General features: G+C 51.6%; 2 protein-coding genes across 6 annotated transcripts in view; one reads left to right on the top strand and one right to left on the bottom strand.

Moving 5' to 3' along the window:
* Positions 1-906: 906 nt before the first annotated feature.
* On the bottom strand, positions 907-11,908 carry POLH (DNA polymerase eta). Of its 2 annotated transcripts, none has more exons than XM_077813573.1 (10): positions 11,620-11,888; positions 11,399-11,533; positions 10,118-10,344; positions 9,054-9,223; positions 7,740-7,843; positions 6,612-6,731; positions 5,423-5,546; positions 3,797-3,862; positions 2,868-3,040; positions 907-1,856 (listed from the first exon to the last, which is right to left on the bottom strand). In XM_077813573.1, exons 1-10 carry the CDS (start codon positions 11,754-11,756, stop codon positions 1,013-1,015), a joined length of 2,100 nt encoding a protein of 699 aa, XP_077669699.1. In that variant the 5' UTR covers positions 11,757-11,888; the 3' UTR covers positions 907-1,012. The 2 variants fall into 2 exon arrangements, with proteins under 2 accessions (XP_077669699.1, XP_077669700.1); XM_077813574.1 differs by having other exon boundaries at positions 1,619-1,785; positions 11,620-11,908.
* A 352-nt stretch (positions 11,909-12,260) lies between these two features.
* Positions 12,261-23,229, top strand: part of XPO5 (exportin 5) — a 37,903-nt gene continuing 26,934 nt past the window's right edge. For 3 of the 4 annotated variants that reach the window (XM_077813569.1, XM_077813571.1, XM_077813572.1), the window contains exons 1-11: positions 12,261-12,459; positions 13,282-13,403; positions 14,118-14,190; positions 16,818-16,955; positions 17,248-17,430; positions 18,756-18,797; positions 19,652-19,678; positions 20,085-20,270; positions 21,069-21,145; positions 21,752-21,851; positions 22,942-23,025. In XM_077813569.1, the coding sequence (XP_077669695.1) occupies positions 12,355-12,459; positions 13,282-13,403; positions 14,118-14,190; positions 16,818-16,955; positions 17,248-17,430; positions 18,756-18,797; positions 19,652-19,678; positions 20,085-20,270; positions 21,069-21,145; positions 21,752-21,851; positions 22,942-23,025 (1,137 nt within the window). In that variant the 5' untranslated portion in view covers positions 12,261-12,354. The remainder of the gene's footprint in view (positions 12,460-13,281; positions 13,404-14,117; positions 14,191-16,817; positions 16,956-17,247; positions 17,431-18,755; positions 18,798-19,651; positions 19,679-20,084; positions 20,271-21,068; positions 21,146-21,751; positions 21,852-22,941; positions 23,026-23,229) is intronic. The other variant, XM_077813570.1, reaches the window with a different exon arrangement.

Here is a 23,229-nt window from a genome sequence, read left to right as displayed (position 1 = left end):
GTGAGCTCCTGCCAGGCAGCACAGCTGCAAGAGCGACCAGCCTGCCCCCATGCTCTAGACTGCATGGTGGCATAGCTGGCTCCGCCTAGGCAGCGCATCTGTCAGTCCTGGTGCACTGAGCAGCATGGTAAGGGGGCAGTGAGCAGGGGCATTAGATAAGGGGCAAGGGGTCCCAAGGGCAGTCAGGGGACAGGGATTGGTTGGATAAGTGTGGGTGCATGGATAGGAGTCGGGGGGTGGAGTCCCAGAGGGGTTGGATGGGGGCAGGGGCCAAGCTGTTTGGGGTGGGGGAGAGAGGTAGCCTTCCCTACTTAGGCCTCCATACAGTTTCAGAACCCCAGTGTGGCCCTCAGGCCAAAAAGCTTGCCCACTGCTGCTGTAGAGCATCACTGTGCCCCTGGAGACTCCTTAGCACTGATAGCAGCTTCTCAGACAGGACTGATTAGAGAAACTCCCCCTATGCTGTAGGCTGTTGGTGAAGCAGTGTGGAACGTAGGGCTCAGCTACCACATTGCCCCACTCCCTGCCCCAGTAGCAAGGAATGGAGGTACTATACTAGATAACTAGAATAGTCAGACAAGAAGGAAGATCCTGTGGTTAAGGCACTGCAGGGGTTACAGCTCTCCCTGAGGCAATCACTGTCCCTCTGGGCTGTAGCTCCCTAGCTGTAAAATGGGGATAGTGACACTTCCCAACTCCCAGGAGTATTGCAAGTGTAACATCCATTACTGTTTGCAGAGCAAATATGCCTAGTGATGGGACTATGGGAATGCCTGATCACTATGCATGCTGTGCCATCCTGACACTCTTTCTGTCAGCATCAGCACCTAGAGGCAGAACTGTTACCAGAATCTGCCAAGTGAAAAGGTGGGTGCATTTCCCTGCTGTGTTTCCCCAAGAGGCTCATTAGGTTCCAGACATTTATTATGCAATCTTTGGATAAAAGTTCTTTACAGAAAGGATAAAAACTTCACAAATCACTCAACTTCAGGCTAAAATGGTCCTGGAGCTCCTAGGGGGGCAGCCGTTTAAAGAAGAACTCCAGAGTCCTGGTCACTCCTTGCCTGGGTCGCTTTGCACTGGAGCCACCAGGGCTCTTGGCTTTGCTTTTGCTCTTGGCAGGAGAACTGGAAGCAGCAGCAGGGGCCCTGAGGGGGCTGGGTTCGGAGAAGGAGCTCTGCAGCTCCACAGCAAAGTGATAGTCCATGTGCTCCAGGAGCTCCCACACTGGCACCTGCTGGCCACACTTTTCACAGTGCAGCTGGTCTGGTGAGCTGGCAGGGCCTTGTGAAAACCCAGCAGAGGATGGCAAACTCTGCTCCTTCCACTCAGGGAGCTGGGAAGCAGCTGTTCCAGCTGATTCTGTTTTCAGAGTGCTCCTAGAGGCTAGGTCGGCAGAGGGCGTTTCTGCAGGATAAGGGAGCAACTCCTCAGGGGGAAGCCGTCTGTATGGGGAGGGGGAGCTGCCATCCTTGGGACTGTGCCTCGCAAAGGCTTCTGGAGTCTGACTCTTGCCGAGGATGAGACAGTTTCTCTCACTCTGGCCACAGGGATCAGGCACTGACAACTCTGCCTCTGCACTGGGGACACTAGGCAGGCAGGGCCCTGTGGCCACACGGGCTCGCTGCCTTTCTGCTGCCTTCCGGAAAAAGGACTCAATAGCGTTGATGGGCTTCTTGCTGGGCTCTTTTCTTGGGCTCCCAGTGCACTTGACATTTGGGCTGGTTGCATTGGTGCCAGCTGGCAGGGTACACTGGGCATCACTGGTCAGGAAGGCAGCAATGCCTGCAGGAGAGAGCGTGGGAGCCTCAGAAAATTTGCTTGCGTAGATATGCAGAAACGTAAGCGGAGGGGACCTATGGAGAAAAGCAGATTAGCAGCAGCTCAAACCCAGCCAAAGAAGTGTGAAGCCTTTCAAGGCAGGATTTAAGTCAGTGTGTCAGGTTTCACTGGGCATGGTGACAGTGCAGCAGCTGAGACAACAGGACATTGGTGGGCTGGTAGGGGAGGATGTTTTAGTCATGCCTGTTGGCCAAACACTCGTACCCCCTCCTCCTCCTCGTGACTTTGCAGTAAGAGGCCTGGGCGCTGCAGATTGCCTGTGTCCCTGCCAGGAGCAAAGCAGCGCTTCCTTGAGGAATGTGACTTGAGCAGAGGGACTTGCCAGGCCCCCTGGATTCTGGCAAGGAGCCTGAACCCTCAGTCCCATCTGCCAGGGGTGGGAGCTCCTGCAACTCTCAGGCTCCCAGTCAGGGACAAGCTGTCCTGAAGGAGTCACTGCGGTGTGCTGGGCACACCTCATCCTCCTGCCCAAGCTAGGACATGAAAGTGGAAAGGAAACAGGTTGTACTTAAAGTGCTTTTATTTTCCCCCCCATGCCCTCTCTGCCCAACAAGCATCTTGTCCCCCTGACCACCAGAGCACAGCCATTCTCTTCTGGCTATCCCAGGGATGATGGCACCCTGAGTACAAGCCAGCCAGGTACTCACGGTGCAGCAGTACAGCTCAGTTCATTCCAACTCCAGAGGAGCACAGCCCTGCCCCCCTTTCTATTGGCACCACCCAGATGCTGAAGGTGGAAGTTAGCGCTGCATGGTGGGGGTTTGGGGGAGGACGATGCTCAATAGCTGCCCTTCTGGGTGGGTAGTGCTCACCTGCAGCTGAGCCTAGGACAACATGTGCCTTGTGTCTTCCAGCTCTGAGGGCCCCAGCTCTCTCTGCCAGAGCCAGCTCCTTCCAAATTCAATCCCTGCTCCTGTCTGTATTCAGCACAGCCCCTTTGTCCTGCATGTGTCATCTCCCAGGGCACAGCCCAGCCCCCCTCCTCCAACACACCAACCCTGAGGCCAGGAAGGGGAACTGCTCACCATGCAGCCTGCTGGGCTCCAGCCACATTGCAGTTTCGGATGATCATGAAGGCATCACTGCTGATCTTGTGGGCGTCATAGCGGGGCAGGGCACAGCAGCGTGACAGGCCACTCGCTCGCTGATCACCTAGCATGCGGATGCTCACAGTCAGCTGTTTGGCCACCCGGCAGTTCTGCAGAGAGAGGACACAGCTGCAGTACAGGGCAAAGCAGTGAATGCCAGGAATGTGCTCAGAGAGGCGCTCAGCCTGGAGCACTGCACTGCCAGCCAGTAACTTTACAATCCAATGCCACCACCTGTCCTGGCAGGATCAGCTGCTGTCTGTCACCATCACAGTCTGAGGTAGATAGCGAGTGTGTGAGGGGCTCATACACCTTGTGCATGTATCGGGGGAGGGGGTGTCATCCCTGCTTCCAGCCCTACACAGGTACGTTCCCCTTTATCCACATCACAATACAGCACAGCTGCCAGGTTAATCTCAGCCCTGGCCAGCAACATAGGATCCATGGGTTATAAAGCAGCTCGTTCACTTTTAGTGGTGTAGGGCAGGGCTCCCAGAAGTGAGCCAGCAGGAAGCGCATGCTAGGACTGAGGTGCACAGAGAGGAAGCTGCCTGCCCCAGCACACACATCCCCTCGTGTACCTAATGCTCGCATTCATTAAGGGAGGGGAGAGGAGGACAGTGGTTAGCTCAGGGTATTTTTGGGTCAGGCCCTCCTACAGCACCTTTCCCTCTCTGGGTCCCTCCTCACTTCTTAACTCAGTCAGCCAGCAGCTGTGCGTTTGAATGCAGGGCAACTTCCTCTGCCACTCACCACAGTCACCACGTCTCCCAGCTGGTGTCAGACAGCTCAGGTAGCGAAGACCCTGCTGCCTCTGGCCCAGCCCCACAGCAAGAGAGGCAGAAAACCCTCAAGCCCCGCCTTACTTGGTCTCTGTCCTTGCTCAGTCTCTCCTCCAGCTCCAAGGCCATCTGCAGGAGCCAGTGCTGCACCTGCAAGCAGGACACAGCAGCATTTGATACAGCCCCAGGACATCCCCACACACATCCAAGCAGCTGCGGTTACAGGACCTGGAAGTCAGCCCTGATCACCACCACACTCGGCGAGCTGCTGACTGCCAGAGCCCCAGGCAGTGAGGAACATTCAAGGGGCACTTGGCTCAAACTAGGACCACAAGGTCAGTTTCTTACAAACCCCAAGATCACCACAAATGCTTCCAGAAAATCGATAAACCCAGGGGAGACGGGGTTTAGATTTAATCTGAGATGCATCCACCATGCCCCAGAATCTAGAGCAGAGGTCTCCAAAGTTTTTGGATCGTGCACCCCCACTATGCCACCGAAGAAAGAAGAGCGGAAGACCTGCTGTGGGCATTCCGCCGGTGGGCTGCTGCCGAAGAAAAAAAACGGCAGAGTGCCATCCGGCAGCACTCCTCCTGCCACACACCGCCTGGGATTCTCTGGCGCACCCCACTTTGGAGACCACTGATCTAGAGCATCCCAGATATTGCAGCACGTCAGTGCTGGGAATCTGAAAGGGACAGATCTTCTAGTGACATTGTCCCAGGCCAAGGGAAACGCAGCAAGTGCAGAAATCCTGTAGATTTTTAGAACCGTCATCACTCCCACCTTCTCAACTGTTAGTAACACAAGGAAGGACAGAGTTTCTAACATGACAATGTCCATTTAAACCTGGATCTGAAAGCAGGCTGGGAGATTCAGAGCTCAGCTTTGTGCTGCTCTATCATATGGATGCTTAGAGAACCCTCTCCCACCCTGCCCAAAGACAAGGTGCCCTCCAGTATGGGCCCAGCTGATGTGGGTGGCATTTGTGTTAGCAGCAGGTTTACCACCACTTGCACTGTTGCAGTCACACAAGGACTTTCATTCCATCCAGGCATTTAAAGGCTCCTTTCCTGCAGGAATCTGGATTCCCCTTGGAGAAGAGACTTAGTAACAGAAGGCCAGCAATCCTGACAGACGCAGCTAGATGACAGGGAATTTCAGCAGCACAATCTGTTAGCAGTCTTCATTCAAGCTCCCACTAGCTGCAGTTAACCAAGGCAGACTGAAAGGCAGCAGGAGCACATCTTGTAGCGAAGGCTAAGGCAGAATATAGTGTACAGGACATTCTCATCCTGGCGCATCCACGTGCTCCCTCAGGCACAGCAGGACCACGGGGATAGAAATCCATCAGTGCCAAGAAGGGATTGTGCGCACAGCTGTGGAGAGGACAGGATAAAGGAACACTCCCTCCCCTCACTCCACACTGACCAGTGTGCTGTAGAGTATGAAGGGCTGAGAGACTCCTGTTCCCTGCTGACAGAGGGAGATGTAAGGTGTTTCCCCAAGGAATTACACAGCTGCTGGTGCACAGACTCTACGAAGCCTAAGAGCCCGATTTCAGGGCGCTGCATTCAGCATGATGAAATGCAGCAGCTCTTGCAACACAGTCTGAGCCCAGAGGGAGGGGGCTGCAGCCTGTGGAATGGATCAATGGCTATCCCTATCTCAGGTCCAAACCAGTTCTGCTCAGATCTCACGCTCTCTTACCTGCTTCTGAGTGGTCAAGGCTGCTTTCCCAGGGAAGTTCTTGCTGCATCCAATGGACTTAGGCAATTGCCTGGGTTTCACAGGTTCCTGTTCAATTCCTCTGCACAGATCATAGAGCCAGGACCTGAAAGTCCCACATGAGGTTTGAGATTAAGGCTGATAATGGTCCATCTCTCCTCCTGAGCTCACTGAGGATTCAGATCAGGAAGACTTCAGGGCTCCTGCACACCTGCATGTGAAACTAGGCCCCAGGGACTCCTGGGGCAGTGCACACAGGCAGGGTTCAGGGATAACTTCCTGTTCTAAACCCAGCCAGCCACTTGAATTCTCCTGGCCTAGACCTGCCTAGGCAGGCAGTTAGATAAACCACACAATGGGCCCCATGGGACTCACCCCTTAGCACAGAGTCCTTTACTCCTGCAGAGTACTGCACAGGTATTATCCAACAGCTATGACCCCAACTGCATCTCACATTGGCCGCATCTGGGGCTACAGAGCTAGGTGACTTCAGCTAGCTGAAGCAACGGGCTGCTTCTCTGCTTGGCCATTTTAAACTATATTCAGGTGATGGTTCCAGCTCCCGAGGCAGCTGCAATGGCAGCCAGCAGCAGATTTCATTCAGCTACTAATGGGGAAATACCTTACAGCAGTTATTGCTCAAGTGCCCCAACTCCCTCCCTACGACAGCAGCATTCCCTAGACTAGAGGTTCCCAGCCACTGCTCTGTGCATTGGACATTTCAGGCTTCAGACTGGTATCCTAAGCTCCCAATGCCCAAGCTTGGGACTGGTATTCCTAAGCTCCCAACACGTAAATGATGAGCCTCCGTGCAGGGCCTGAGCACTGCTGCCTCCCATTCCATCTTCTCTAACCTGCTCCGAAGCTTGAGTTGTGTCCCTGGAGCAGCACATACTCCACAGCAGCATACAGGGGACAGCTGAATGAAAAACAAGCGCTTAGCCTTGGGAGGATGGACAGGTGCTTGGAAAGATCAAAAGCCAGTGCACATGCCTAGCAGACCATTACAGGACACTGTCTCAATGCCATCCTGAAAAGACCCAGACAGAAACTCTCCCGCGCAACAACCTCAGCAGAATGGCCTACAGATCTACTCATGATGAAGAGGAGGGAGAACACAAGCCTATTATCCTATGGAGACCTGCAGCCTAGAAGCCAGCATGTCACCTACCCAGTCTTGTCTCCGAAGTGAGTTTGGAGCTGTGACTCGCTGAATAGGGTTAGCTGCCCCATGTACTCCACTCCCAGTACGTCTGCGATGGAGGCACCCAGCTTTCCTCCCAGGTGCCGGCTGCAGGAGACGGAGGAAACATAGAAGAGAACTGTCACATGGAGACTGAAGCATGTTCAGCACACCCCAGCTCCCATTCACTGGCAGGAAGCAGGATAGGTGAGGGAGCAGCGCTGGCTGGCCAGACTCCTTGACTGAGGAGCAACACATGATGATTCCAGTGAGGATGGGACAGCTCATCAATTCCTAGCCTGAGACGTGGTCGCATAGGAACAGGGAGAGAAAAGGCAGAAATGCACAAAGGCAGCACCCCAGCATCCACCCTTGCTTAAAATCTATTTGTTCACTCACTCTTCCCTGCCCTCTCCCCGGATCTAGCCATTCCTATGTGGGCAGGAAAGACCCGAGGAGTAGCTGCCTGAAGGCAGATGCTAACTTTGCAGCTCTGAAGCACGGCTTCCGACTGGAAAAGTTGGTGGTTACTTTTTCAGCTCCACCATTGTTCCCGAGACATTGTTCATAGTAGATTGTGCAGATGTTCAGAATATGACCGTGCATGTTCTCCAGGCTCCTGGTGCTCAGCTCCCCAACACTAAAGTCTGAATACACCAAGCACGAGGAGTCTGCATGTTTCCACTTGGTGAGCCTTGCATGTTGTCCAACTGCACTTCTTGAGCTTAGCTACACCTTAGGGAACAGGTTCAAATGATGCCAGACAGTGTGCAGTGAGGTAGATTCATACCCCAGCCTGCCGCAAACTAAATGTTCATGTAGACAAGCCCAAAATGTCTACATCATCATCACTGGGCATCTGAATTAGCCCTCACTGAGCTGAATAGGGCAGTTCACACCTCTCCAAGATATTCAACTAAGTTTTGCACACAGAGTGAGCATGAACTAAAATGTGTATCTTGGCAACCAGACCAGCTAGAGATTATTTTTTAAATGAAAGCTTAAATTCTGGTGAACAAAGCAGCAGCATGAAAGAGGGGCTGATACACTCTACTGCCAGGTGCCAGGTCAGTCCAAGACCCGGGTTCAGCGAAAGCACGATTCCCCAATACTTACATGCTGCTGATGGGCATGTGGCTGAAGAGCTGTGAGACAGATCCCTGGGATACCAGCGTCTGGCGGTTGGGCTTGTTCAGCCCACAGGCCAGTTTTGCCAGTGCCTGAAATATGGAAGAGTGTGGAAACCCCATTACTGCAAACCCCACATGCTTCTAAAAGACTGCCTACTAGGTTCTGCAGTAGAGCCCCCAGCTAATAGCTGAAGGGCTCTCTCTAGGCTTTGGGATTCCACAGCATCTTCCATGGGCACAGCTCTGTTGAGGACAAGATTCAGGTTCTACCGCTCTTCACTCCCCGTTATTAACTACCACAGGATTTGAACTGTGCTGGCTAAACTGTCTTTAAACACAATGTCAACTGCAACAGTCTAGCTCTGAGAAGAGAGTCAGAACCCTGCTTTAGACAGTTTAGAGGACTCAGTGTGTTTAGCATGGTTGTGCTGGCTCAGTTCTGGTCAGGAAACTGTGCTAAAATCCCAAGAGCAGCCCTCACACTCCTGCCCTACTACCCACCCCATGCCTGTTTTCTCTGTCTGGGCCTCTCCTCTTCCATCCTCTCTGCTCCTGTCTTGCTCTTTCTTGCTGTGTCTCCTTTAGTCTTCTCTCTGCAGGGTCAGCAGCAACAGAGTGCTACAGAAGGAAACCTACAAGATGCTAGTCAGTAAAAGGGGTCACAGTTAATGCAGCAGGAAACTCAGAGCTGCAGTATCGGAGTGAGTCAGTTCCCCTTTGCAGCTGGCTGTGTGTGTGTTCCTGTGGTTGCTGCTGGTGGCTGGTTGTACATTACCCAAAGCACATCCACCAGACAGGAAGACCAGAAAGCCAACCTGACCCACATCACATCAGCATTCGTGGGGTGGGATGTGGGGAGGAGGGGAGACACTGAACTAGGGTTCTTTCTGTCCAATTAAACAGGAGTTTACACCAGTAAAGCCCTCCTATGAGCACAGAATATGTCTCCTCATTCTCAGAAGGAAACACTCACTTTAAGATCAGTCATTTCTAGCGAGGACTCTCTCCTGAGCACTTTAAAGATCTTTTCCACGGTGAGTTGACTGCTCGGGATATGCCAGAAAAATCAGAGCCCTGGCCAGTAAGTGAATCCGGTCCTAGGTAGTTTACATCTAAACAGTACTGGGCACACATTACAGCCTATCCCCATGCTTTATTTTCAACTACATGCGTTTAAATGTGGCCATGATGTTCCATTCTGCTCAGATTCCATCAGAAGGTGACTGATGGTTTCATTTATTTTACTGCATAATCAAAGTACACCACTTGAAACAAAACCACCCGATTGTGTTACACACACCTTGTTGTGTGAAATCCCAGCTGAACACCTCAGTCCGGTAACTGCTTCCACAGCTGCCCTCATTTCCTCCACAATTACTGCTCCTACTGTCAGCTGCAGCTCTGGACAGCTGATGTCAGCAAAAGGCAGTGACTCAAGCCACTGGTGCAAGCCACACTGCCGCAGATCCTCTGAAAAAGAGCACAAAGGGGATTAAAGCCCAGCACAGCAAGGAGCGTGGTGGTTTTAGCAAGCTAGAATGAACAGTGGCCACACACTTGTCATTGCACATTTATTCCATGGTCAAGAGGTAAGCTCCCTGCATCAGTGCATTTAGAAGAGGAGAAATTCTATTTGCCAGACACGTCCTTTAGAAAAAGGAAAGCAAGTCACTTTCCTGCCAAACAATTGAAACAGACAACTACTTCCCAACTGCACCAATAGGAGCTGGAGAAGGACATGGAGATGAGGTAAGACTTTCACACACAGCTCTCTGCTTCAAAAAAAAAAAAAAATAACCTGAAACAGACTAAATGAGTTTGCTCTAGATAAGACCCAAGTTTGTAGGTACATTTGTCCAGATCTGCAAAGTGCTAAATTATTTACGTGAACAACAGTGCTCCCAAGTGGTTGTTTGGGTACATTTCAGCCCATAGATGTTTTCTTTTGAAAATGAAACTTTAGTCTGAATTTGAGCTTCAGCACCAGATCATGGATAACAGAGCCCTGGGACCAGACACTCTGCATGGCAAGTAAGGATTAAAGAGGTTTGGAAGGGCCAAACAGGGAAAAGGGACTCTAGAAATCCTTTCCCAGACTCTGTTTGCAATGCTGGCCTTTCACAGTCACAAGTAAGTCGTCTTTCACCTGTTCCTTAGGACAGCCTTGTTTCCCTTGCATTAGGGCATTTCTACACTGTGAGGCCTGCATTTTACTTTCTCTTTGACACGAACTGCAGTGTAGGGCAATTTCATTTTACCCTCACTTTCTTTAGAGCTGAAGGGAAATAAACCAAGATGTAAAGCAAAAAGGAACTGCTTAACTCCAGGAAAAGAAGCAGCATGTGCCTGGTGGCTTGACATTACCTTTGCAATCCACACTCTTATTCTTTGCTGCTGTTGTAGAGACATTTGGCAGTCCCTGGATGTAAGTAGTTGGCAGCCGCTCTGCTAGGATAGGCTGCCCTTGCATCTTCTTGAGCCTGTCTTGCACAGCGCTAGTCAGGTCCATGTAGGCTTCATCAATGCTGGCACGCTCAATCACAGCAAAGCGCGACATCACTTTCATCACCTCTACACTAGCCTCTCGGTATCTGCAGCAGAAAGACATAAGGAGCTCAATCTTTGTCATGCACCTGGGACTCAGCGGCCTCTCAGCCCACGGTCTCTTTCCTTTTGTCTCTCCGTCCAACTTCCCTACTGGCTGAGACCTAGCCAACCACTTGGGCTACTGAGCAGCTGGTTTAATGGATGTGCTCCTCTCCCAAAGCTAAGTTTACGTTTTGCATGAATATCTTAGCCCCACTATTCAATTACACTAGTCTGACCCTCATGTGGATGAGCTCAGAGGCTGAAAGTCACGGCACATCTCAGTCGGGTTTTCTAAATATGAGGTTAGTGTTAGGGAAGGGTCTGCCCTGATAGATTCAGACACTGAAGGCTAATCTACAGTGAGAAGTTACACTAGCATAGTTCCATCTCTCAGGGGTGCCAAAAAACCCACAGTCCTAAGAGATGTTACTATGCCAACCTAACCCCTGGTGTAGACACAGCCAGCCAATGGAAGGAATCTCCCAGCAACCCAGCTATTGCCTCTTGGAGAGATGAATTAATGACACTGATGCAAAAACCCCTTCCGTCGATGCAGGAAGCATCTACGCTCAGGCTACGATGACCTTTCCAGTGGGGCTACGGCTACACCACAGAGCTTACAGTGGCGCAGCTGCACCGTTGTAGCACCACTAGTGCAGACGCTCTAACCCAACGGGAGAGCGCGCCTGTCAGCTTCATTCCTCCAGCCCCCGTGAGCAGCGGTAGCCACGTCAAGTGCTGTCCACACCAGGGCTTAGGTCTGTGTCATTTATGTCGCTCCGGGGGGTGGCTTATTCACACCCCTGAGGGACATAAGTTATCCCAAGCTAAGCTGTAGTGCATACACAGCCTCTGCCGCTCCCTGCCTGGGCCCTAGCACAGACCCGGGTCGTGGCTGGGACAGCCTTAGCGTAGGTTTCCCACTCTTCCCTCGCACCCTGAAACCCGGGCCCCCTCTGGTCAGCGTCTCCTAGCGCCCAGGAGGGAGGGACCCCGACCCTGCAGCAGGGCGCGCGGCGCTGCACACACGCCCAGGGGGCCCCGGGCTCGCCTCACCTGCTGAGGTCCGCCTTCCCGTAGGCCTCCGGGACCCGCGCCAGCACCAGCTGCGGGCAGCGCTTCTGGGCCTCGTCCGCCCGCATGCCCCGGCTGATCCCGAAGGCGCGCGCCTCGTAGCTGACGGCGATGATCCTGCGGGGAGACAGTGCAGAGAGTGGGGCGGGCCGGGCCGGGCGGGGGCCGCGGGAGGGGTGGGGGAGGGGAGAGGCAGCACGTACCCGCCGCCCCGCCACGCGTCGTACTGTACCACGGCGCAGGGCTGGCCCCGCAGCCGCGGCTCCCGGCGCTGCTCCACCTGCGCGAAGAAGCAGTCCATGTCCACCAGCGCCACCACGCGCTCCCGCCCGCGAGACATGCCCCCTGGCCTCGCGAGCGAGCGAGCTCGCGCCGGGAAAAGTCAACGGCTACGGCTCAAGCGGACCGCACCCGGCGGCAGTTTGTTTTGCTCCCCGCCCCCGCCGTGACGCCGCGCGCGGTCTGCTGGGAGCTGTAGTCCCCGCGCGCAGCAGGATGAGGGCAGGAGGCCCGCGGTGCATGCTGGGAACTGTGCTTCCCGCGGAGGGGGCTGGCGGTGGGTTGCTCTCGCGCCCCGGTGATATAAGCTCCCTCTTCCGGTTCGGAGAACTGGCGCGGTATGTGCGGCTGCTTGTGATTGGATCACCGGACATTAAGCAGTCAGGACAGGGGTTGGCGCAAGCGCATTACCATGTCCCCAATCGCCGCCGCCGACGTTATCCTCCCTTCGCGCATGCGGTTTCCCTCCTTCAAGCGTCGCGCGGTTCACTTGGCGCATGCGTAGAAGCCTCCCGGTTCCCGTTGCACATGCGTAGTATGTAGAGCCATCTTGGTCCCGGGCGCGCCTGCGCACCGCCTCCTTCCCTCTCCCGGTGTGGTAGCCCTTGGTCCTCGCCTGCTCGGTCGCCCCGTGCGGACCTTGCCCCGCCGGTGCCGCCATGTCCGCGGAGCAGGTGAGCAGCCTGTGCGAGCAGCTGGTGAAGGCGGTGACGGTGATCATGGACCCGGCCTCCACCCAGCGCTACCGCCTGGAGGCGCTCAAGGTACCAGGGCAGCGGGGTCCGCGTGGAGCGGCCGGGCTCAGCGCTGCCCGCTCCCCACCGGGGTCCTGGCCCGGGGCAGAGCCGGACCCCCGGGCCCCAGATCCCGGGGAGCACGGTGATACACCCCCCGCCCTGAAACCTGTCCCCCCCCACCCCCGCCCGATCCGTAGCCTGGCTCTGCCCCCTGTGCAGGGTTCAGCCCATGGGTCTGCTCCGGGACAGCACGTGTCCGATACCCCTGAATTCTGCCCCCGCCTGAGCTGGGTTCCCCAGTCTCCGTCTGTGAGCTCGCCCTGCCCCGTGGCATGGAGAGCTGGCAGCCTGCATTGCCTTTAATCCTTGTGCAGGTGTTTAGGGACCCCAGTGATACGCTCTAGTAAAGGTCTATAGAGACAGGCAGTTCCCCAGGCTGGGCTTTGCTGCAGCACCTTTCCCAGAGTGAATATGAATGACCCTGAAGTTTGTCTCTTTCAGGGCCGGTCAGGGGGGTCTGAGAAGCATCAGAGACTCTCTTTCTGCTGCTAGAGGCTCTGAAAGTAGCCTGTAGTCTCAGGAAGGCAGCTCACGGTATTGGGCCACAAAGGGAAAGTATTCCCAGATAATGAAGATTTGAGACACTCGATGTGAAGCTGAAATTGTACAGAAATTGTTTGCTTAGCTTCCTGTGCTTTCCAGGGAGAGTTCACCACTTGCAGTGGGCAGTTTTGAAGCTCTGTTTTTCCTCTTTTCTCCAAATTGTCCTAATGTTTCACTTTTCCCACGCTCATTTCCATGTTGCCACTTGATAGTTTTTGGCTCATTGTTATCCTTGTTCCTTTTCAGTTCTGCGAGGAGTTTAAGGAGAAGTGTCCCATCTGTGTCCCCTGTGGTCTGAAGCTGGCAGAGAAAACCCAGACAGCCATTGTCAGGCACTTTGGTCTTCAGATCTTGGAGCATGTGGTCAAGTAAGGGAGCTCACTTGGGCTGCATGGTTTTGGTGCTATCCTAAACTATGGAGAGAGAACAGGCCTGTCATGTCACAGTTGTCAGTGCAAATTATTGTTCCCAGATGTCCGTCCGTTGGTTACAGGAGTGGACAGGGTGTCAGGAGATTTGGGGTCTGTACTGAGCCCTGTCATTAACTCACTGGGTGACCTGAGGGGGCAAGTCACTTCCCATCTCTGTCCTTGTCTCCCTATGTTTAAAATGAGGGTAATAGCAAACACTGCAAGAGGGGCATGCAGGTTAATTCATTGCATAGATCTTAGACAAAAGATGCTGGAGACAGGCAGGGAAAGTATTATCAGTAGATCACTGTAAAGTTCTCTGCCACTAATTTCAGATTAATAAAAGTACTTCTCCACTATACAATTTGGAGATCCTTCTCTCTTGGCTCCACAAACCCAATATTTTGTGCTCTTGGTCCTTTTCCTGTAGATGTTAACGAATCCTGCCCGTTCCCTGAGCTGTGCTGATCTCGGTGCAGATGCTCTAACTGGGCTGTAATTTTAGCTTCAGCCAATAACGTTGCTCAGTAAGGGATTGGGTATTGGCAGCGCAAATGAACGATGCAGCCTCAGCCTCCCTGGCTTGGGCAAAGGGCTGATGGATTTCTAAAACAAGTCAGTGATCTGTGCCAGCGTATTGACTTGGTGCCCTCTGTGTGTTTTGTTGGACAGGTTTCGCTGGAACAGCATGCCTCGCCTTGAGAAGGTCTATCTGAAGAACAATGTCATGGGGCTTATATCCAATGTAAGTGCTGGCTGCCTCCAGGGCCAAACCACCATATGGAGCAGACTCATAGACTTTAAGGCCAGAAGGGACCATCATGATCATCTAGTCTGACCTCCTGCACCCTACAGGCCACAAGAGCTCACCCCCCCGCTCCTGTAATAGACCCATAACCTATGGCTAAGGGACCATGACTAAGGCTATGTTTTAGTCACAGATATTTTTAGTAAAAGTCATGGACAGGTCACAGGCAGTAAACAAAAATTCACGGCCCGTGACCTGTCCATGACTGGTACTATATACTCCTAACTAAAACTTGGACGGGGGGCTGCGGGTGCTCTCAGGGGGCAGTCTGGGGGTGCCGCAGGTGCTGGGGGGATGGCCCGGGAACCCGCTGGTGCTGGGGGGCAGGGGAGGATTGGCAGCGCTGGCAGGTTCCTTACCTGGCTTCACATGTCCCTGCAGCCCCTAGGGGTGGAGTAGGGAAGGCCAGGTGCACTACATGCGCTGCCCTCGTCATGAGCTCTGGCTCTGCAGCTCCCATTGGCAAGGAACTGCAGCCAATGGGAGCTGGGGGGGTGGTGCCTGCAAACAGTGACAGCGCACAGCGCCCCCTGCCCTTCTGCCTAGGTCAGGTAAGTGCCGCCCCACATCCCAACCCCCTGACCCAGCCCTAAGCCCCCTCCCACACCTAAACTGCTGCCATTGCTGGTGACCTTCCAGAGAGTTCAGGCAACCTCTGAGCCAGCCGCACCAAAAATCACCAAAGTCACAGAAAGAAAAGGAGTACTTGTGGCACCTTAGAGACTAACCAATTTATTTGAGCATAAGCTTTCGTGAGCTACAGCTCACTTCATCGGATGCATATTGTGGAAAGTTTAGAGGATCTTATTATATACACGCAAAGCATGAAAAAATACCTCCTCCCACCCCACTCTCCTGCTGGTAATAGCTTATCTGAAGTGATCACTCTCCTTCCAATGTGTATGATAATCAAGTTGGGCCATTTCCAGCACAAATCCTGGTTTTCTCACACACACCCCCCCCCACCAGACTCACTCTCCTGCTGGTAATAGCTTATCTAAAGTGAGCACTCTCCTTACATTGTGTATGATAATCAAGGTGGGCCATTTCCAGCACAAATCCAGGGTTTAACAAGAACGTCTGGGGAGGAACAAGGGGAAATAGGCTACCTTGCATAATGACTAAGCCACTCCCAGTCTCTATTCAAGCCTAAGTTAATTGTATCCAATTTGCAAATGAATTCCAATTCAGCAGTTTCTCGCTGGAGTCTGGATTTGAAGTTTTTTTGTTGTAAAATAGCGACTTTCATGTCTGTAATCGCATGACCAGAGAGATTGAAGTGTTCTCCGACTGGTTTATGAATGTTATAATTCTTGACATCTGATTTGTGTCCATTTACTCTTTTACGTAGAGACTGTCCAGTTTGACCAATGTACATGGCAGAGGGGCATTGCTGGCACATGATGGCATATATCACATTGGTGGATGTGCAGGTGAACGAGCCTCTGATAGTGTGGCTGATGTTATTAGGCCCTGTGATGGTGTCCCCTGAATAGATATGTGGGCACAGTTGGCAACAGGCTTTGTTGCAAGGATAGGTTCCTGGGTTAGTGGTTCTGTTGTGTGGTATGTGGTTGCTGGTGAGTATTTGCTTCAGGTTGGGGGGCTGTCTGTAGGCAAGGACTGGCCTGTCTCCCAAGATTTGTGAGAGTGTTGGGTCATCCTTCAGGATAGGTTGTAGTTGTAGGTTGTATCCGTGTCTTCCGTGACCAATACATGCAGCCTTAACCATAACCTCTGGCTGAGAGTCCCACGACCTCTTGCGGAGCTCTTTCACTTTGTTGAGGTGGCACATGAAAGTGAGGACGAAGGATGACCTTGTGGTTAAAGTACAGGAGGCCTGAGTTCAATTCCAGTCTGTGCCCTTTACTTGCTATATGACCCTGGGGAAGATACCATTTCCCTCTCTGCCTCAGTATCCTCCTCTGTAAAATGGGGATAACTTACCCACCTCAGAAGAGCTGGGGGTTGTGAGGTTTGCTTCATATCTACACAGTGTTTTTGCAGTCCTTGGATGGAAGGTTCAGTAAATGTGGAGATTGTCACTCATTCAGTTGAAGTATAGTGATCACTGCTCCAAAATGAATCTCTGAGGTGAGAGGATTTCTGCTGCTCTTTGCATGAAGGCTAGATGTAGCATCAAAGCCATATCCTTGACTCCTGTGAAGCATGCAATTTGGTCTGGTGCTGTAGGTCAGCAGTGTCTAGGAAAGCAGAATTGTGGATTGAACCCAAAGGTGCTTTAGAGTGCTAGACCTCCTTCCATTTGGCCACCACAGGAGGTTTCCTGGAAATTCCCACCCACAACTGTCAATCCATCCAATGGAGGCGATGGTCTTCAAAGACCTACTCCTCAGATGACAGTCATCTGGTGCACAGAGCCTGCCAGCTGTGAATGCCTGGGAAGGCGGGAGTTCCAATCAGGACAAGAACAGCTGGGATGAAGGTGTATTTGTGTTTTTCTTATTGTCCAGTGGGTCTGCAGCCAGACTCCCCCATGGTATGAATGATTGTTCTGGGGGCAGCTGGCTCCATTTTGTGTGATCATCTTCTTTCTCTCATAGGGAACACAGAATATTTTAGAGGAGGAAAGTCACATTAAGGATGTCCTGTCTCGCATTGTGGTGGAGATGATCAAGCGTGAATGGCCTCAGCACTGGCCTGATATGCTGAAGGAGCTGGATACGCTCTCCAAACAAGGGGTATGAAGCACACCTGTCTGTCATACTTGTCTGTACTCTTCCAGTGGCTCATAATTCTAGGTCTCCTTTCCTTATTTCATGGTCAAACAAGCTGGAGTTACAGTAGGTTCACAGGCTGTTGTCAGGTCCCATTATTCCAGGAGATCACGTTATCAGAGACTAAACCATTGTAGTCATCCTTCTCTGGCTATTCCCCAGACCCTGGTCTGGTGTTAATCTGTGTCTCTGAGCTGCTCTCTGCAGGGCTTCATGTTACGGCTAGATTCATGGGTGTGTTTGTTTGGGACATTAGGAGACACAGACAGAACTGGTGATGTTCATCCTCCTGCGTCTGGCAGAGGACGTGGTGACCTTCCAGACGCTGCCCACCCAGCGGCGACGAGACATCCAACAAACCCTTACCCAGAACATGGAGAAGATCTTCAGCTTCCTGCTCACTACCCTGCAGCAGAACGTCAACAAGTATAGGCGCATGGTAAGAAGCTTCTTCCTGGGAGCCTAGTCAGCACTGGGATCTTGGATATGGGTCGCACTTTTTGGGCAAGTGAGAGGAGACTCAGTCTGAAATCAATTGCTGTAGTTACACCTTGGAGCTCTGTTGTGAGCATGAAAACAGTCAATGGCTGATGAGAAAGTCTCAGGGTTCAGGAGGCTGCATTGGTGTCAGCAGTCTGGATTTCTAGTGTTGATCATCTGAGATGGATGAGAACCTTGCGCTTGCCACTGGGAGGCTGTTTGTTGGCACTAAGGCATTGGTTTGGCCCCATTCTCCTAGAGATCAGGTCAGAAACTCCTACTGCAAAAAGATGGTATGGGGTGCTGCTACCTTCTAGTAGCAGATGCCCTTTGTCCTCCGATAAATGGGGCGGTTTGGGCTCTACTTTACTACGGTTATAATCCTATGATACTGGAGATGTGCAGGTTGCTCAAGACGTGATAAAGGCAGATCTTTGCCCTGAAGAGCTCGTAGTCTGATCCGGTGAGAGTGAGATGGGGTTGGGAAGGTGAGGGATACAGCACTGACCAATCCAGAGACAAGCTTCTTATGTGCACATCTTGTTCCCTTTTATAATGTGTTAAAATGTGGAGTCATGTTTAGCATGACAACAGTGTGGTGGAGATGAAGCAGTGACAGGCTGTATCCTATTCGCCGAGAGGGACATTTCAACCAGTTTCCTTGGCACATTCACTGGCCTCATAGACTAGCGGTTCTCACCCAGGGGCACATGTACCCCTGGGGGTACGCAGAGGTCTTCCAGGGGATATACCAACTCATCTAGATATTTGCCTAGTTTTACAACAGGCTACATAAAAAGTACCAGCGAAGTCGATACAAACTGAAATTTCATACAGACAATGACTTGTTTATACTGTTCTATATGCTAGACGCTGAAATGTAAGTACAATATTTATATTCCAATTGATTTATTTTATAATTATATGGTAAAAATGAGAAAGTAAGCAATTTTTCAGTAATAGTGTGCTGCGACACTTGTATTTTTATGTCTGATTTTTGTAAGCAAGTAGTTTTTAAGTGAGGTGAAACTTGGGGGTACGCAAGACAAATCAGACTCCTACAAGGAGTACTGTAGTCTGGAAAGGTTCAGAGCCACTGGCATAGACCATTCCTTAGAGCTGTGTATTTCTTTTTGCCGTTTATGGCTGACCTGGGGTGGGTGGGAAACCTTGTTGCGTTTTGTAGTTCGGTTGAGTACATTTCCAGCTGAGGTCTGAATTGCAATGCTGAGACTCTAAAGTGTGGTTTCTTCTGCTAATGGTGGAATCCTTCTGCTTGGCCAGGTGGGAGCGCCCCAGGAGCGAGATATCCTCACCACTCCACAGGTTAGCAGATCTTTGAGCTGTTTTGTGCACAGGGTGAATACTGCGGGTTGGGTGTCCAGCTACCAGTCTGCTTACTGGATTGAGAGGGAGGGAATTGCCAGGCCTGGGAGCTGTACTCTGCAGTGCTGTTAGATATTCAGCTGTGGTGTGGTGGGTCTGTACTTAGGTATTTGGGGTACATCTGGGGTGACTTGAGTCATTGCACTCTAAATGTTGACAGAATGGAGTTTCCAAAGCAAAACCTTGCAGAAGAAAGGGATGCTTGCAATTTTCCTTGCATGCAGAAAAACAGGGCATCTACTCAGATCAGACTCTGCTGTTGCATAATTTAGGCAATAAGATGGCACACACACAGTGCATTGTTGCTGTTAAGCAGTTAGAGCTGGGGACTGGAAGTCAGGACTCCTGGGTTCCAGTCCTAGCTCTGCCACTGCCTTACTTTGTGGTCTTGGTCAAGTGACTTCTTTCTAAGCATTAGTTTCATTAGAATGAGGCCACAAACGCTTCCCAGAGGTTGTGATCGTTGAACGTAAGACGCTTTAAAAGGGAAGCAAAGGCATCTTCTTCCCTGGAAGTTTCAAGGAAGTATTGGAACCCCCACACACACATTCAGAGGAACCTGCCACCTGGAACATCTTCTTTCAGAGGAGAGAATCTGTGGCTTAACTTCCAGTGGAAAGTCCTGGGGCAGTATCCCAAGCTGGAAAATGTGTTGCAGTCTCTTTCACCAGGCATCTATTCACTGAGGCTTCTCCGGGCTGCACCCTCTTGAATGAGCCGGGGGCTGCCCAGCAGTTGCTGGGAGGAGATGTGCACCACAGCAGCTCACTTACTGTCTCTTGTTCTTTTTTCAGAAGACTGAACTGGCCCAGGAACCAAAGGTGAGTACGGCCTGGGGAGGCAGTGCAGAGCGAGGCTGTTTGGAACCAGACTCAGGTTTCCATGCCGTAGCCTGTCACCAGACACCGAGTTGCAGTTTATACTTTGGTTAATTACCTTACTATCTGGAAAGGAGGGAACTGCTCATTTCAAGCGGCCCTGATGTTGTTAGCCTGAGGACTTTGCCCCACTTCCCCTACCCACTGCCACCTCAGTTACTTTCCCGGAGAAGGCACTTCAGAAGGTAGTTGCTGTCATATAATGCATGTGCAGCTCCAACATGGAGAAGTCAGCTATGGCTGAGACATGGGTTGCCCCACATCTGGGCCAGAGGCAAAGCTCTGCACTGAGATTGTTTCCATATAAATCCTTTCTGGCTCTGAACCGTTGGTTATGGTCCGTTCACAGGCCCAGGCAAACTGCCGCGTTGGGATAGCAGCACTTAACACCCTGGCAGGCTACATTGACTGGGTGGCCATGAGCCACATCACAGCAGATAACTGCAAGCTCCTGGAGATGTTGTGCTTGCTCCTGAATGAACCCGAGCTCCAAGTGGGAGCAGCAGAGTGTCTTCTGATCGCTGTCAGCAGGAAAGTGAGTTCCTCCTCCCAAGCCTCCCTGACCCCTCCTGCCCTCCACATTCCCCTTCTCTTCCTGGGTTTAGTCTTAGTTTATCAGGTTGAGCAATGGTAATGTCACTCCTTTAGCTAAGGAATTAAGTCACCTGCCTCTTTGGGTGCCCAGGCACCCGAGTGACTTTAGGGTTGGTGCTTCCCCAGGACAATGGACAGAGCAGTTTCTGGAACCCACCCAGGCCCCATTTCTCTGTCTGCCCTTCCATACAACTTTGAAGCTTGAAATCCCTGCTTGAACAAATAACGTTAACTCATTCCTAACCCCTGTTGTCCTCAGTGCTCTCTGCCACAGAGGAGTGTTGGGGTATTGCCATCTCGCTGTAAGAACCTAGTAGGATTTCTGATGCCCAGTAGATGTTTTCTGAAACAGCGCCATCAAGGTGTGCCCTGTATGTTCTGCTGCCACGCCCACCCAGTGTGTGCTTATCCCAGATCAGTAGCACAAGCACAGTGCTTACAAGCAACCTTACAATAACAAACCAGTCCAGCTGCCCTGCAGCAACAAGCCAATATGCAGTGGAAGAAGAAATAGGCCTATGAGGACCAGGTTTTGGTTTAAGGCTCCCGGTGGGGTTACTGGAGAAAACTACTTTATTCTCCAATAGTTCTTTAATTTCTTGTTACATTTTGTTCTGCTCAGTGGTGGAATTCAAGTCCCCAAATGGTAGCACAGCTAGTGATCTGCTAGCTCCCTCTCACTGGTGGGATGAGGTGCGGTCACGTGTTTTGACCAGTGTGTACTTTGCTTTTTGTCTAGGGGAAGCTGGAGGATCGGAAGCCCCTTATGGTCTTGTTTGGAGATGTTGCCATGCACTACATACTTTCTGCTGCGCAGTGAGTACTGTCCAGTTGCTGTGGGAGCGCATCATGGTCTTAAGTGGAAACTGGCTGCAGCTGGCCTGTATTAATAAGTACCTCTCTGCCCTAAGCTATGAAACTAAAACTGGTCTCTTGGAAATTACCTCAGCACCTGTTCCCATCATGGCCTTTTCTCAGGTGTGGATAGAGTTCTTAGCCTTAGTACTATCGAGTGCTGCATATCGAACCACTGCTGTGCATAGATCCTGAGTGTGGGCAGCATGCAGATCCAGTCTGGCCTAATGGCAGCAAGCTGGCATTGGATTAGGAAAGGGTAGAAAGTGTTACTTTTCCCAAACTTGAAAAGCCAACCATTTTCCTAAGTCCCATAACTTCAAAAGAAGCTGCTCAGGGTAACTCCCAACTTCCCAAAATCTTCTCTTTTGGCCTGAGATTGATCAGGAGATATTGGGAGAAGGTCCAAAAGGTTTAGACTAGAAATACTTCTAATCTTAAAATTGGATCTCATATCAATAACTTCTGTAATGGGGAAGGGAACCCAACCATGCTGATGTCAAATTGTCTTCCCAACTTACTACTGTGTGTGTAATCCTGACCTTCCCTTTCCCTTCTCCCTCCCAGGACAGCAGATGGTGAAGGCCTGGTAGAGAAGCATTATGTTTTCTTGAAGAGACTTTGCCAGGTCTTGTGTGCTTTAGGCAGTCAGCTGTGTGCATTAGTGGTGAGTCTTCTACAAACATTGGAAGCAGTCCTGACGAGACTGTCTTTCAGGGGAATGATTGGGGATATGGATACCATGATTCTTGTTTATACCATTGATATGGAGAGCAGCAGTTCTTTCCTCTAACAGAGGAGGGAACAGAAAGGGCCTTGCATGCAGTGAAACCTGGCAGGTTTGATGCCAACTCTTCTAGGGGTGTGCTGGGAACTTTGGATCTTCTACCGACGGCACCAAAGTGGGGATGTAACAAGAGCGATCATTTAATAACGGAGCTGGCTTGCTGAAAGATGTTGTTTGTGGAAAGACCAGGTCAGCTGGCTGCAGAGAATTGGTGTGACAGTAAACTCACAGGGAGCTGTGGGAGGAAGGAAAATCCTGAACCACTTGAGAAGATAGACTTAACAAGAAGCAGCTCTTGGAGGTTTGACTACCTCAAGCTAGGGTGACTTCACTCACTGTATGGTGGAGGGGAGCCTTGGCTATTAATCCTTAGCAAAGCCTGCTGTGAGTGGCAAGGGCTTGTGGCCCTTTATAATACAGGCTCAGTTCACTCCAGGGATGTCAGGGTGACAGGCAACCCCACAGAAGGATGTGCTGCTAAGGAAATCCTGGGAAGAACAGCCCCAGGGAAGGGAGCACTCAGGACAGTGCTAGGTCAAAGAGTACTGCCGGAGTGAGGAGTGAAGCAAATACTGATGCTTTTTTAAGAACTGCTACATCTCTGGTCTCCTTTTTCCCTCCATTTCTGGGGTAGTCGGGTCATCCCGGCCCGCCAGTGAATACCTCATGATGGATTGGGTGTTGTGGAGTGTTTATAACTACTCATAGTCCATCCTTTTCTCCTGAATGTGGCTGTTGTCTCCTTTGGCACTTGCAAGGCAGGTAGTGGGAACTTGGCACTCTGGAGCAGCAGCAGTTTCAGAACACAGCTCTTTTTCCGCCATTATGCGCTGGCTTTTTTGTCCCCCCAGCACATTGCGCTCCTGGTTTCCAAGTGGTGCTGCCACCCAGCTCCTCCTGCTCTACTGCTGAAGTGTTGTCTGAAATCACTCGTCGTTTTGTCTGAAATTACTCATCCTTCCGTTAACAGGGCTCAGATTCTGACGTGGACACCCCAGCCAACCTTGGGAAATACCTGGACTCATTTCTAGCTTTCACAACCCATCCCAGCCAGGTAGGGGAAAGGGAGAGGGGGCTCTGAGTGCAGCGTGTGTACTTAAACCATAGCGTAGGAGACTGTGTCACTCCTGCTGCAGAGGAAATCAGCTCATGTCTGTTACGTTTTTGAGAGCCATCTGCCATTTTCTAACCATTTCCTCCTCTGAGGATGTAGAAAGTGATGTGGTCAGTGCTGCACTGCCATCCAGTGTCCCATAGG

Source organism: Eretmochelys imbricata, chromosome 3 (assembly GCF_965152235.1).
Source record: "Eretmochelys imbricata isolate rEreImb1 chromosome 3, rEreImb1.hap1, whole genome shotgun sequence".
NCBI lineage: Eukaryota > Metazoa > Chordata > Testudines > Cheloniidae > Eretmochelys > Eretmochelys imbricata.
This window is presented reverse-complemented; position numbering and strand designations above follow the sequence as displayed.